We start from the raw sequence: 15,625 nt of genomic DNA on the forward strand, positions 1-15,625 counted from the left end.
CAAAAACAGTGCAAACTTATTCAAAATTTTGTTTTAAATTTTTTATTAAGAGTTTTGGTTTTTTTTTTTAGGAAATTTATATTATTAGATACTGCTTAATTCGGAGCAGATTTTTTCATGCCCTTCGTTCGGCAGAATCCATAGAAAATTTCCTGCGAACCGCCTTAACGTGTAGTACCTGCACAGAAAATCATGAGATACAAGTGATGAATCACAAAACCTTTGCACAAACAAAATGAATGGCCCAGAAAAACAAAATCCATAAGAATTGTAAAAAAATCTGTCATTTTCTGGACCATTCTAAAATTGCAAACAGTTGCATCTTTTATATTCTGTACAGAGAATGAAGCAGGGTTTTTGAACCCAATAAACAAATTTCTGAAACTAAAAATCTCTATTTCTACACAGATTTTTTTCATGCAATTTTATATAAAAAAAAAGACTAGTTGCAAAAGCAGTGCATTGCAAAACCACCACCTGCCAATAAAGCCATGCAATTTTCAACTTCAATTAGTTTCAGTCGTTTATTTTGGACTGGAACTAATTTCTCAGAAAATTTTAAATGCCAATTTCTAAACCAAAATGACGTCAATTTCGACTGCAAGGGGTTTGAAGCGGGTTGCCAAAGCAGGCAAAGGTTGAAATGGCTCGGCACACACCTGTATCTGGGGGTAGCACGTGACTGTGTAGTCGAGCAGGGCCTGCTGCACTTGCTCGTATCCCTCTTGCACTGTCGTCCTGTTTACGAGTCCTCGAACTTCGGCTGTAGAGAAAATTCGCAATTACCCAAAAAATCAAAATTTGTTTGAAAAAAAAAGTAATTTAAAGAGGGTATAAAGTTCATAATTACGTAGGAGGTTCTGACCAGGGTTGAGCAGCATCAGGAACTTGAGACAAACATAGTCACTGACGTCAAACTTGAGTTCGGCCAACTTAGCCGCGAGCTCTCCGAAGGCGTCGGCCAGCGAGGGCACTCCGAGCAGGCCGAGGCACAGCAGGTCGAACTTTTGTCCGTTGGGCAGGGTGGTCTCGTCCGGCAGGTTGTTGTGCATGCGTTGGTGCATGTGGTCCAGCACCAGCATGTCTGACCAGGAGTGCTGCAGCAGCTTCATCTGGTCGTCCACCTTTGATAGGAAATAGAATGATATTAGTAAAAATTTAAAAATATTCATTGAAAAATCAAAATTTAAAAAGTCAGAACAAAATGAATTTTTATAATTTTTTAAATTATACATAAATTTTCCCAATGAATTTGCATATTGATAAGGCCGATTGTTTCACACGCGTGTAGCCTCAATTAATTAAGTGCCATCTGCGCGCATTTGAATTGAGGTTGCTGCCTATCAGCCGACGAATCGGCGAGTGGTGATATTTAATGAGGGTGGACCTTGGTTTGGAGGACGAGGTGTGAAATTGTGCCGGCCCAATGACTCTGCCTGTCTGATAATTAGTGATGCCCGCAATCAAGACGTTATGAAAGAAACCGCTCGTCCGTGCACCATTTCCTGACGTAGAACTTCAATTTTGAGAATTATTTAAATTCGGGCATGCGTTTCACCAAGCAAGTGGCGGCAATTTAAGAGGTCCAGTGGCGGCAGACACGAAATTAGCCAGCGGCCGAGACCGAGGAAAAAAATAGATCCACCTGACTCAAGGCCGAGTCGCGTTCAGGAAATGCCAAAGAGCCCAAGTGACGTCACCTGGCGCGCAAAAGAACCACGAAAACGCGAGCGAATTTGAGGAGGTGGAAAAATGCTGCGAGCCCTTTTTTTCCCACGTGCACCCCTGGATGCAGCGAATTGTGTCAAGGCGCCAATAAAAAAGTGAGCGCAAAGTTTTATGTGCATCTGCGTTCGTTCAACCCTCGCAAAGTGCATCCGACTTGAAGAAAGATCTTTCTCAACCGCGGTATATTTTTTAACCCTGCAGCAACCCGAGCATAAAAATAACTAAAGTGTGGGCAGGCAGATTAAATTTGCTCTTCTCAGAAGAGGAAATTTCAGGTGAAAATTTTCTGAATGGCTGAGGACGAAAATTAATATTCAATTTTAAAGACTTTATTTTAAGATTTTAAAGAAAAAAAATCGCACCTTTGAGTGTTTTGCCCCACCAAAAGCAAAGAAAACATCCAGAAGTTTTATCAAAATTAAGTTAAATAATTAACTTTGTTATAAGCTACAAACAAAATTCGTTTACAGGGAAAAAGAGATGAAACCAATTATTTTTTTCCTTGGAATTTTTACACCGACCAGAGTTGAATATCGGTTTGGCCCTTTTAAAAGATAACGGTGAATTAATTTTCCACCGCTATATACAAACGCGAAATACTTTTCTTTGAGAGCAAAACGGGGTTTCCTTTCATCATTAGCGCGGGCAAAAGTGGTGCACATTAATTATGCACGGGCTGCACGTGTACAGGGTGTTCTATTGATCAGCTAACATGGGGGGTGCAGCACCTGCTGGCCGCTATTGAGAGTGACCCCCCCGCTTGCGTCGCGAGCATGTGCAGCCACCCCTTGACCCAGAAACACACTTGCTTGTTGCTGCTATCTCGGGAGGCCGGCCAGTCAGTCGACGGGGGATGAGCGGCAATTAAGGGTGAAGGGAGAGAGAATCAGAGAAACCGTACCATTAACTTAACAAAACCAACCACTCTCTGCTCTCATTAATTGAATGAAATTGAACCATATAATACAATAATTACAAGTTTGAATAAAAAAACCGATTGATAATTACAATTAATATTAAATTCCCTATTTATTTAGAAAAGTTAATTTGTAAAATTTTGGCATTTCACTTAATTCTGAAATATAACTAATATTAAACATTTTTTGTTGTACAATTTTAATTATCCCCAGTTCTATTTTTATGCTACACGTGGAGTTCTGTTGAAGAATATATCTGAGTCATCTCGATTCCCATCATCTTTGGTCCAAAATGTAGATCAAACCGATTTCAAGCGAGTTGCCGGAGGCCTTGGGGCCGAATTTTCTAATCCACCCAATTGTCCACAAGTCGTAAATAAACCTCTTCAAAACAAGCCGGGCACGCCGATTAATTTCCCATTCTGTTCGGCATGACTCGGTGAAACGGCCGACTTCCTCCTTACCGGTTGGTAACAAACTCAGGATTTTTTTTATCCATTATTATTTCGATTCACTGCGCGCCGCTCGAGATTGAAAAACGCCGGCCGGTGCATTGTCGAACGTGCACGTCGAGTACTAACGAAGCGGGCTCAAGGCTAAGTGCGCCATGGTGCATGTTGTTGCCCAACTTTCACGTTTATTGCCCATCATTAAGGCGGCGAACTCGACAAAGTGACTAACCAGCGCGCGCACCGGAACCGCTCTCGTGGAAAAACAATTACACAAAAATAGCCAGATTTGAACTATTTTTAGAAATTTCATATCTCCGTAATTTTCGTCGGCTTTTTTCAAAATGAATTTTTGAAATTTTCATAGGGCTGCCTCTCCTCGGGCTCAAATGCTCGTACAGATAATGATTGCGCGCAGGAAACTTAGCGGATCTAAAGCATGCACTTCCTGTCTGCATTGTGAACGCGCTCACATGCGAATGCTGCATAAAAATTAAAACCAAGCCACGGAGCGACGACGCAATTAAGGAAAATGTAAAAAGGCACATTTTCCAGGTCGGGGGAGACTTGCTACGCACCGACGAATTTAAAAAAAAAAAAGGAATGAGATAATTATTTCAAAACAAAAGGTATACGCATTTATTAACCAGAGAGGCTTTCATACAAAAATAAATGCACAGAAAAGTGAATGGAAAAGCGAGCGGGTTGCATAAGAATGCAGAAACTCTCTGTTAGATAAATTGAGTGAGACTTCAACAGCATTTCTTCATGTTGATTTCTGCCACTCAACCATTCTAACGAAAATTATTATAAAAATTAAATAATTGTACAAAGATTAAAAAATTTTGTGATAAAAAATGTAAATAAAAATGATTATTTTCCTCAGAAATTTAGTGATTTGTGAAATTTTTTATAAAATTATTTAATGAACTAGTTCTTGTCAAAATAATTTCGCAGCTCATGAATTATGGCCAAAAACATGTAGATATGTTGTTTGGAAAAATGAAATGACTCACAAAACCCATCGAGGAAAAGCTGACTTGAAATTAAAATGACTATTTTAAAAAAAAGTAACGAAAATTTAATTGTTTTACAAAAAAATTCATTTTAAGCGACAAAGATTTGATATTTTTTTTTAAAGAAAAAGAAGAAAAATTCCAAGACACGTTTTCATCTTTCATTTGGTTTCCAGGAAAGAGGGCAATGATCGATTTTGAGGTGCACACGCGCCGAGACGATAAACAAAGCGAGTGCATTGCTCGTCGGTACTTTCTCCGGCAGGACCCGCGGTGTGAGAAAGAATAAGTTCGATATAATGATATTACTCCATCGGGCGGGCCAGTCAGTGTCAAGGTTGCGATGTCAGTGAAAGTCACGGGTAAACGATCTCGCCGCGCTTTCTTATTCTGCCCATCTTTCTTCCTCTCTTTCTCTCTCCATTCGTTATCCAACGAAATAACGCGTAATCATTGTGTGCGGTAATCGCTGCGTGAAGAGCAGCAGCACCAGAGAGAAAGCGAGTCTGGGAATATTCTGTGATAAAACGACCACGAAACCTCAGCCCATTTTACTTGTTCTCGCGCGGACAGGAAAAAAACTAAACAGGGAGGATCTGGTAAATAATGCAGCGAGCAAGTCAATTTTCTACGGTGCACTCGGTGTACGCACGCAGAACGCTTCCATGGGAAAATTCATTTGGATGCACCTGGCTTGAATGTGTTTTGTCATTAATTTGAAAGAGAGGAAATTTTGAAACTCAGATTTAACTCAATTTGTTAACAAACCAACTGCTGGATAAATATGTGTATTTTTCTAATTAAATATAAACATTTTTTTCAGTCAAATTTTTTTTAGAGAATTTGAAGCTATTTTTATAGTAATTATTTATTTAAAGTACTGTCAAAAATATCATTTTTTTTAAAAATCCTTTTCATGTGTAATAATTTTGAAATACTTTGTTACGTAACAGTGTTAAAAGAAGAAGAATTTAATTGATCAATTAGGAATAGATCTAAAAAATTTAACCCTCTTTTCTGTGAAAAATCAAATGAAAATAATTACAATCGAGAAAATCAAGAATCTCGTCCGAGTTAAAAATAACAATTTTCGCCAAATCTGGTTTGAATGCATTTTTGCACGCAATTGTCGCAAGTTTTGCTTTCCACGACGGCATTAATTACTGTCCATCTGCGGCAATCAATGGTCGGACCTCCCGCAGCAGCAGTTTGAAACGCGGGCTGCTTGATATTCAGGTCTCGCGCTGCACCGCTCGCTCGGTGGCAGGATGGAGAGCAGCAGCCAAGGAATAGGCAGGCATACCAGTTACACAACAAAAGAATTCCTAATTCGAATGGAAATCGAGCACGCTGGCTGGAGCAACGGTTAGACTGCAGGCATGACTGGCCACCTTTTTGCTGCAGCTCGATCCGTTGCCCAACCGAACGCTTTTCCGAAAACCGATTTGCGTGAAAAACCGCACTGTTTTGATCGCGTAGGGGGATTTGCGTTGGCCAAGAGATAAACAAATCTTACCCAATGCGGGCCTTTGTCCAAATCTCTGTTTGGAGATAAAATTTTATAGGTTATTTGCAGCGTCACTTTTTCTCTACTTAAAAAAAAATAACATTTCAAAAGGAGAAAAAAAATTTAATTTTTTTCTTTGTTTAGTTGAAAACAAGCCGAGGCATTTATTATTATTTTTTTAATGCATTTGTCACGCACGCCGTTTTTGGTGCTCCAAAAGGACAGCCATATTGGTTCTCGTGTCAACAGTGACGTAATGAAAATAAGAGCTCCGACTATTACGGCCCGCGGAGAGGAGAGAGAGAGAGGGACACGAATACTGGTTTGTTTCGATAGCTGCTGTGCCTTCTCCTCCTCTTGCCGCGTGCAGACTTGAACTTGGCACCGATTCGCGAGGGCCCCCTCCTACTGTGACCTGCTTACACTATCAACACACAACTAACTCTCCCTTTCAATAGGCCGCAATCATCATAATAATGAAAATAAATACGTAACTCTGCGTGTGAAAATAAAAAAACTTTAACTTGCGCACTTACACGCAGAGGAAAATAGTTTCCCAATAAAATTAATTTAATTTAAAAGATCTCAAATATGGGACAAATGCTCAACATCTGTAAGCTAGAAAAATTATAATTCATAATAAAAAATTTGATTAATTCAAAATTTATATCTTAGGCTTTATTCCACTCTCCAGTGTTTTCCTTTCAAGTTGTAAAAAAAATGCTGCTATTGTGTGGTTTTCGACAACGCAATAAAACTTGCACCATTGAATTGCATCGTTGGCGAAGAGGCCCCTAGGTGGCGCCGCGATATTTTCAGCGACGGCCCAAGCGAGTATTGCGTATCGCGACTTCTTTCGGGAGGCGGAATGGAATTAAATTATTAATAAATTATCCACCTGTGGCCCGAAAAGGATTAACCGAAAACCGGCACCAGGCGTGCCAGCTGTCGAAAATGAAAGGGGCCGCTGAGAATTTCAATTATCGCAATCTTCGTATCCTTCAACAAGTGGTGTCTGGCAAATTTTTAAATAATTCATTCTTCTTATAAGAGGGAAAATAATGGATCCTTATTTCAGAATAAGTTAATTGTAAGTGAGCTAATTGTTTTCGCAACAGGTGAGTTGGAATTGGGTCTCGCAAAGTCTATATCCGAAATAGTCGGCGACCTGGTTGGGAAGCCGAATTTTTGCATAAGATCAACAAGTATTTGGGTTAATCAGTTATTTTGGATGTTGCGCGCAATTGTGGGATCCGAGAGGTGTCTGAATCATTTTCGCTCGTTTGTGTGGGGCCGCCGCGAGCTCCAAATAAAGTTGGCAGCCGCGGCAATAGGAAGTGGCCGACGAATAATGGCACCACAACAAATGCTGCTTTAATCATCAATCACATTCAATTTTCAAGGGCAAGAAGCGAACGACGTCACTCGCGACTTTTGACTCGTGCTGGGGAAATTTGACTTTCGTTTAGCAAATCGAAATTTCACTTGTCTTTTAAAATGCGAAATTAAATAATTTAAATAACCAAAATAATAAACTTCAAATGGCAACGATGTTTTTAATTTAAAAAAGTTTCCATATTAATTTAATTAATCATGTTACGTTTCATATATTCAAATTATTTGAAGTTTGCGATTCTTTATTTTGTTTTTGCCAAGTCGCTTGGCCTGTTTAGGCGCCCCTAAATTATTGAGGTAGGTCTGCGTTTGGCAACGCCGGTTAAAAATAAAAACTTCTCGCTTGTTCTGACTTTTCTGTTTGAAATGAAATCAAAACATACCTTCAGGTCCTTGAAGAAGATGGAGTTTCGCGCCCAGTCGACTTGCGAGAACAAATTCTGGTCCAGCACCTTGCACATCAGTTCGAACAGGTCCACCTCGCACTGGTTGTAGGTCTGGTTCTGCAGCAGGCCGAACAGCGAGCTCTGCCACTCGCGGTCGTCCACCCCTTGCACGAATTCCCGGATGAGCGGCGACATTTTGGGCCCGAGGGCCTGGGCCACGGCCGACCCGGAGGGGGCCGTCGAGGCTGCGCTTGCGAAAGCCCCTGTTAGAAACAAAGAGGGAAATTTCCGTTTGAAAATAAAAATCATCAATATTGTTTCTGAATCAAAAGAGGCGTGAAAGCCGGTCTGTAACCCTGATTAACGGCTTAACTGTACAGAAGTGAATGCAAACGTGATTTTACGAAAGGAATTGTCTCGGAGAACGTCCAAAAGTTCAACAGTCGATTAAATACCTTTTTTCAGCAAGTAATCTGCTTGGGCAAGGATTGCAACATCAATCACTGGGATATCTGTGGTTTGTGAAAAAAAAAACTAGGAGGAATTACTCGAAAAACATGCACGAAGAAATTAATTTGCGAAATTCGGTAAGTAAACAATTTTATAAAAAATTGCCCAGATAAAAATTTTAAACTCTCCTTAAAAACACGTTTCATTCAAAATTGAAATTGATTTTAAAAAAATATTTTTTTTGCCCACCATATAAAAAATAACATGCTTAATACCACATTTTGTTTTTAATTATAATTAAATTTTTCACAAATAGTGAAACGAGGATAGTTTTGATGTGGTGCAAAGTTTGGCATGACGTACCTGAGCCGGAGTTGAGGAGGTTGTTGGAGCTGCCAATCATCTGGGGTACCGAGTTGCCCATGAGCTGGGCAGCGATGGGGCTGGGCGACGAGTCGGGCGACGAGGTGAGCGACGACACCTGCGGAATCTGGATCTCTTGCTTGATGTGCATGGCCGAGGAGGCGGCCGCCGGCGAGTAGCCTCCGTTGGGCGAGTAACTGAGGCCCGAGTCGTTGCCCCCGGCCATCAGGGTGCCGCCGCGGACCACGCCGCCGACGGTCATTTGTCTCTGCCGCAGCAGCTGCAACTTGCGGGCCCGGTCCCTCTTGTACATGGGCCCAAATTTGTTTCGCCCGCCGCGCATGCGGTCCGCCCTCACAGCTGAAAAAACAATGATCAAAATTGATTAATTATAGATTTACACTTTATTAATCAAAATAAAAGAGATGACATTGCCGTTTATTTTGAAATTAAAACAAAAAAATCGTAGGAACTTTTAAACCAAATTATATTTTCTTTTTCTAAAGAAACCATTCGGAGATATCTCATGAAGGTTTTGAAATTGAAATTTTGCTATTTTTTCCTTTCTAGGTTATAAAATTAATTTGCTCCAGTTTATTTGCAAGGTCTGTTGTTTGCATAAAATAACTTTGTTATCAAATTGAGCATCCGTTTGCGCTTTCCTGGTGCAAATAAAAGAGCCGAGCTATGTTATGGAATTACTCTGTCGGCGCATAGCAGACCCAAAATCCGCATTCCGAAGCGGAAAATGCGCCGATGCTGCACTGCACAGTGGAAAAGCGGGTTGCATACTTTCCCCCAAATAAAATTGTTGTCAACCGACCCAGTTTGGAGGATTTTGTAAATTTTCCAGCGTGCGATGAAAGTTAATCAGCGCGTTTATTTATATTTTTTCTGATCTGCAACCAGATCCTCCTGCGGTTCTACATCTATCGCGTCGGCTGCATAATAATGCTGAATTAACGCGCCGTTCGATGTATTACTAACGACATGAAATATCGTTGACCTGGATTCCCGCAGCAGGCATCACTCAGCCAACAAGACTCGCCGCTGAAAGTAAAAGTGACACTTCTTGTGCGCGAGCTAAATTATGCATGCGCTTTATCGCCGCTTGGCCAGGCTGAAAAATTGTGGCACTTTTTGCGCCAATTTGTCAAGCTGACAGAAATCTCTGAATAAAATGTCTATTCTTGTAGCAAGAATTTCTGAATGACAAAAACAAAAATATAGATATTTTTTCCAATTTTCATTTAAATTTCATAAAATACATTCTCATTCAATGGAATTTCCATCATTCACCTTTACCTTCCCTCCAAACAAAAAATGCTAATCAGCTCGGGGAAACACACAATGCAGTTCATTAGAATTATGTGAGTGCACGCGGTGTGTAAAAAACTTTATATGCGCCACTGCATTCCCACGGCCGCGGTTACAATTGAGCTCCCACAACCCCCGAGGAAAAATTATTCCGATGATTAATGATTCACGATCAGACTTTTTCCAGCTTGTTCCAGTACTTTGAAAAATTCCATTTCTATTCCAACTCTTGAACTTTGTTAAGGAAGCAAAACTCGGTTTCGATCTCAAATCCCATTTTGAACACGCGTCCTCGGATGTTATCCTTGCAGCAGCCGCGCGAGATTAGAAAACATCAACTTGCAAATGAAATAAATTAATCTGCACGTCGCCTGAATAAAATCCAATTTACAAACAATCTGCATTTCGCCGTCGAGGGTTCAGCATCCGCCGCCAAGGAGAGTGCAGATCATGAATGCATGAGACCGCGTGCAGTGCAGTTTGTTGCAGAAGAGAGGAAACTCAAGGATGCGCAGTTTATTTTTTATTAACTTTTGCACTCTGCAAGTGGGAAGCTCTGCAATTAACAAAACGTGATTCGCGCGCTATAAATTCTCTACCTGGAAGGAGGGAGGGAGTGAAAAAAAATCCCTTTGGCTTTGGCTAGAGACCTACGCAGAAAATAAATTAGTAAATCAGCGCAGGGTGCTGGTTAATGCATGGAAAACCGGCGGGACCTTGAATTGAATAGCGCAAATGCTGAATTAAACAGCACATTGGCCGAGATAAATTTGTTCTGTTCACTTGACCTATAACTAAACTCTGAATGACAATTAGAAGCAAAAAATTAAACTGATTAACTTTGGATTTTTAACTTTCCTGCGAATTTATCAACTGAAAATGACAATTAAAAATTATAATTTATCATTCAATTTTCGGCTCCATTTTTGTAAGTGAAGGGATGAATTATTTAAATTGTTCTTAAAAAATTGACAACGTTCCTCATAATTAAAAATTCTAAACGTTTGAAAATTGAAGTTTTTAATATTAGTTATAATTTCATATTTTAAAAATATTCATTAATAGATAATTTCAATAAGTTTTATTTTGTATTTAAAAATTATTATTGTTGTTTATTTGTCCACATTAACACAGTACATTGTTACCATGCAATTGTTGGAAATGTAATTAAAAAAAATTACTCGATTGATTTTTTACAAGACAAAAACTTATCCTCAAATATATTTCTCTGGTTTTGGTATTTAATTCAAATGATAATTGATTTTTGTTTCTCCATTAATGAGATTCGTCGTTTGAATGCTCAATCAAGCCGCTCAAGTCAAATTGAGTTTTTCTTTTCAAGAGTGCATGACGTGGTGCTTTTGTGCTTCTTTTTCGCACGCCCAACGTGGAAATAGGAAATGTTGCGGCGCGGCATAGACGACACGGGTTGTGCGAGTTGTGTTTGGGTGCCTCGGCAACATCGCTCCTCTATCTGGCCGTTTTTGCCGCTGCATTTATAAAGGCCACCGCCGTAGTAAAAACGCGCGCGCGCTCGCGAGCGAAGTTACGCAAGCCTTTCAAGGGCACCGTGCAAGAGAAAGTAAAATTGCGCCGACGGCACCGCTTGTAAAACCGCGACCATCAACACATCTCCATCCAACCGTCCACTCGGCGCGCTGATATAAATTTGCATCGGGATGCGCCGGTGCCTGTTTTAGGTCAACTGCTTTGTTGTGCCAGAAACGAAGGACTTTTTGATAAATTTATACTGATAATTTTAATTTTGACACTGGGAAAGTCCCTTCATTCACCAGACTAAAACAATTAAATTTGATAAAGAAAGAAAGAAAGTTGTTATAATTATTTTTAATTTCCTCCGTATTTTTAACAAAAAAATCAAACCTTGATAAAAGAATACTTGATGTGACTGAAAAATGTAAATACAAAAACTATAATTAAGATTAAATTTTCTACAAAATTTTTCATTTTATTTTTATTTTTTTTTTATTTTTTTTTTTAATCGTGGCAAATTTTCATTTTGAATGTGGTCAGTTGATAAGTGCGAAATCCGACTCTGTTTGGTTTCGGCCAGTTTCGGCACGCAAAAGATCGCGACTTGGCACATCCACCCATCGACCACCTGTTGCCGCTCCACATTTGGCCCGCTGTGTGGCCGGCAGGGCGAAATGCAGGGATTGAATGTCCCTTCGTTTTGTGCAGCACTCGAGTGCACGGTGACGCTGATCGAGTGCGGCGTGTCTCTCGCGTAAGTGAATCGTTTGCGAGTGCAGCCAGCGGAAAGAATTGAGTCCCCACCACTGCGAAATTGTTCAAGACCGCAATAACATACAGATTCGGATCTGGCAGGAAAACCGAGCTGTTTCCTCAACAATGCAATTTTTTTTTTTTTTACAAACTTGGAATTCCATTTTGCAGCGTGATTGCTTTTGTATATACGCAGCAGAAAATCATTTTGCCCTTTACGTCGTGTTTTTGTCAGGCGTGCTTGTTTTTCACAGACATTTCGCTCATGTTGATTGATTCGGGCGATAAACAATCTTGCCGTCACGCTGAGAAATTTGCATGATTTGTGGCTGCATTTGGCAATTGATTTTTTTTAATCGCTCGATTGCAGTCAGGCTGCGCGAAACAATCGCTTTGTTTCTTTCTCCGGTTCAGTTTTCTTTCTGGGCCGGTGCAGCGAACAAAACACAATTATATGCCAACACGTGCGCTCTGGAAAGGGTGACTTTGCAGCGATTGTTGTTTTATTCAGCAGCACGAATCAAATGTAAGCAAGTCAAACAAGTGGCCATAGGATTTAAAAATATATAGCGAAGAAAAAAAACACCATCGGCCCATCTGCCTTGTTTCGTTGCACCAACAAGTGGAAAGTGAATTAATCCCGACTCGTCCTTGCGTGCAGTCAATTCTGCCCTTTCGTTTTCCGTCCTGCTGCAGACTGGAAATAAAATAATCCCGCGCGCGTGGAAATGTCAGGTCGTAATTGCAGGCGTCTAATAGCAAAATAGGCGAGCGCGCGCGCACTCGGCGCTGCACACAAAAACGAAAGGTTTCCTAATGCCTCATGATAAGTCGTGATGTAATGATTACTAGGTCATGTTTAGTAACCTACCTACTCACTCACTCGACTATGGAACGCCGTCGCTTTTGGTTTTTTTCCAGCGCCGCGGATCTCCGTGAAAATGAAATTTCACGCTCGGCGAACTTTTCAAGATTCTTGTGAGGCAAGTCGGTGGTGAACGCGTTTTTTCACCAGACGGTTGCATCCAATTTTCGCGCAGGAAGAGAAGAATATTTACAATAAAAATAAACTACGCGTTATGTGAAATGAATATGGAATAAAACGAGGCGATTCTCGGAAGCGGGAAAATTGCACGAGGAAAGAAGAGAAGACCTTTTTGTGATCAGGAATAGTTGCTTAATTAAGCCAATTTTCGTTAACTGAAACAAGATTCTCAAATTGCTGAGCAGCGATCAAACTGAAATTAAAAAAAAAAAAAAAATTGTAAAATTTATCTAGTTTTGAAAATTTAAGTTCTCATTTAAAATAAATTCATCATTCCAAGAAACATTCGCAGCGGAAATCTCGTTTTGGTATATCTCGAACAGCTACTTTGCAAAACAAACATGCATATTTTCGCAAACCGAATAATTCGCTGCAAACAGCACGTGTCTCTCTATGCCTGCCTCTTTCTTTGTGCTCAAGCAGCCATTTATTATTAACACACCGTCTCGCATGCAGCAAAATCAGCAAGCCGTGCCAATGTGCACTTTTTACTCTCAACGTTCGAGTAAATCGACCCCTGCAGAGGTAAGTGCGTCACTCGCCAAAGGCGCAGGGGTTACGCACGTGGAGGTAAAAAAAATTTAAAAATTTTCATTTTCAAGAGATAATTTTTGCTTTGATCCGACAGTGTTGCCTTTTTGCCGATTGGCAGATAGTGAAAGGCAAATGGTGATGCAGATCTCGTTGCAGCGCCTTATGGACAAGAGAAGCGGCGCTGACTCAAGCATGCATCTGCTAATTATATGAGGTGTTTTTGCACTGCTCATTGTACACGGCGGCAGAGCGCAATAAAGCAATAAAAATTATATTTGCGAAGGATGTGTTGCAATCGCGGCCGTTTCAGTCGGATACTTCTGCGCTAACCGAACATAGAACCGGTTTTATTACACGATTGTGCTTTATCAGAGCTCCTCAGATTTTTTTTTAAACAATTGTGAAAAGGAAAAGGTCGTTTGATTTGAATTATATACAGATACTATTTTACTGCCCACCTCTGTTTTGAAGGCAAGTTTGAATTATAAAAATTATTTATTACCTTTTAAACTGATTAATATTTTAAAATAAATTTGGAAAATTATTTAGGATTATGGTCGTTTTTTATTAGAGTTGCGATTGATTGCTGAAAGCGAGCGCCGTGCGATTTCACCAGGACAATTTGCACCCATTTAAGAGAAATTATTATTGCGTGCGTCGACGTCTCTCTTGTGTTTTGTGTAGGTGCTGACCAAAGCGTTTAGCAATCGTCTACCAAACAGTGACATCTTTTTGAAAATGGGCGTGGAGAAAGTTGCCGACGCTCTCTCTGCCTGTATTTTCCGTCCAACACCCACAACCAGACGGGATGCTCTTTTTCACGTTTGGAATTAATCAGAGTCTCCAACTAAATTCGCTCCTTCCTGTTTGCAAGTTGCGTGTACGAAAGAAAAGAATATAAAAGTGTTGTACAAGCGGAGTGCGTTTGAACTCGCGGCTTTATTTGCTGCATAAGTTACGCAACAGGCACTTTTGTTGCGATCTTTCTTACACTCGCGGCGCCTATCTTTCATGTCGCGAGCAATAAAAAAGTTCAAACACAATATAAACAGAAAAGGAAGTCGAGCATTTTAATAAGTGTATTTGCTCCTGAAATGCAGTCAGTGCAATTTCTTATCTTAACTTTTTCGTAAAATTTACAAAATGTTATTAATTATTTTTCTTCTTAAACTGCTGTAAATTTCAATTAAAACAAAAATTAAATTTTATAATTCTAAAAATTAAAATTAATCTAAAATAATTGGCTAATAAAAATGACAAGTTCCGCATGAAAATTGTTAACGACTGAAATTAAAGAAACAAGGGAGATGATTCACCCTCGCAATTAAACAACATCAACACGTTTTCCTCAAACATCAGTGTCGCTCTGGTGACTCCTCTCTTGAACGTTCCGAAGCGAAGAAAAGGGAATTGAGGAAATTCCTTCCATTTGCCTGCCGCGATTCCGAGCACCGAAGCAGCAACAAAGTAAATTGCGTGCTCACAAGAGTATAAGTGAAAACTTTTTTTATTCAGTAATGGAAGTTTGCGTCACTTTTGATCTGTGCTGGGAAGACAATGCAACTGCGTGGGAGACGCTTTGAATAATAATGGAATAATAGATCATCAGCCAAGTACAGCAGGTCTTGCACTCTCCCTCTTTAATAATTTTCGCTCGGCAGATAAATAAGAAAAAATTGCTCGTCCTAATGATATTCACGTTTAGCACTGGAAATAAGAGACCGAGTGTTTTTCCGAGTAATTTAGATTTGCATACGCAAAAGGCGCCGGCAAGCAAACAACTCGCTCCACTCATTTGTTTATTTGCCGCCGTTTGTTAAGTTGACGGACGCCAACTTAAATGCAAATATGTAAACTTTTCTCTCTCAGCTGCACAAACGCTTATTTCCTCCAGAAACCGATACCAATAAAAAATAACAAGCGAAAAATGCAGCAACCAACTTTTGCAATGAGAAGTTGCCTTGGACGGATGGAAAAAATGATTGGAAAGGAGCATCAACCTCTCTCTCGTCCCAGCTCGTTTTCCACACAGAGGGATGAACAACCCTTTCTCCTCCACTCGGCGAACCAATATATAAATAAAAAGAGAGAACTGCACATGCCGCAAGTGCATCGGACTCTGGTTGGCGCAGTGCAATGCCGCATGACCTCGGCACACTTTGTCATTATCCCTGGCTGGTACATGTGGAGAGCGAGAGTGGTCGTTAACCCTCGCTGGAACATTCGCTCTCTCGCACATAAATTTCTATGTCCGCGTGCAACACAATAAGC

The 15,625-nt window shown here is 40.2% G+C and overlaps 1 protein-coding gene across 4 annotated transcripts in view; it reads right to left on the reverse strand.

The window, feature by feature from the left end:
- The window catches only part of LOC132198110 (nuclear hormone receptor FTZ-F1), a 63,547-nt gene that overhangs the window by 3,727 nt on the left and 44,195 nt on the right, over window positions 1–15,625 (reverse strand). For 3 of the 4 annotated variants that reach the window (XM_059621902.1, XM_059621903.1, XM_059621900.1), the window contains 4 exons: window positions 8,212–8,571; window positions 7,396–7,661; window positions 851–1,124; window positions 660–763 (listed from right to left, as the gene is read on the reverse strand). In XM_059621902.1, the coding sequence (XP_059477885.1) occupies window positions 660–763; window positions 851–1,124; window positions 7,396–7,661; window positions 8,212–8,571 (1,004 nt within the window). The remainder of the gene's footprint in view (window positions 1–659; window positions 764–850; window positions 1,125–7,395; window positions 7,662–8,211; window positions 8,572–15,625) is intronic. The other variant, XM_059621901.1, reaches the window with a different exon arrangement.

Source organism: Neocloeon triangulifer, unplaced genomic scaffold, assembly GCF_031216515.1.
Source record: "Neocloeon triangulifer isolate White Clay Creek 2 clone unplaced genomic scaffold, ASM3121651v1 ptg000012l, whole genome shotgun sequence".
Lineage (NCBI taxonomy): Eukaryota > Metazoa > Arthropoda > Insecta > Ephemeroptera > Baetidae > Neocloeon > Neocloeon triangulifer.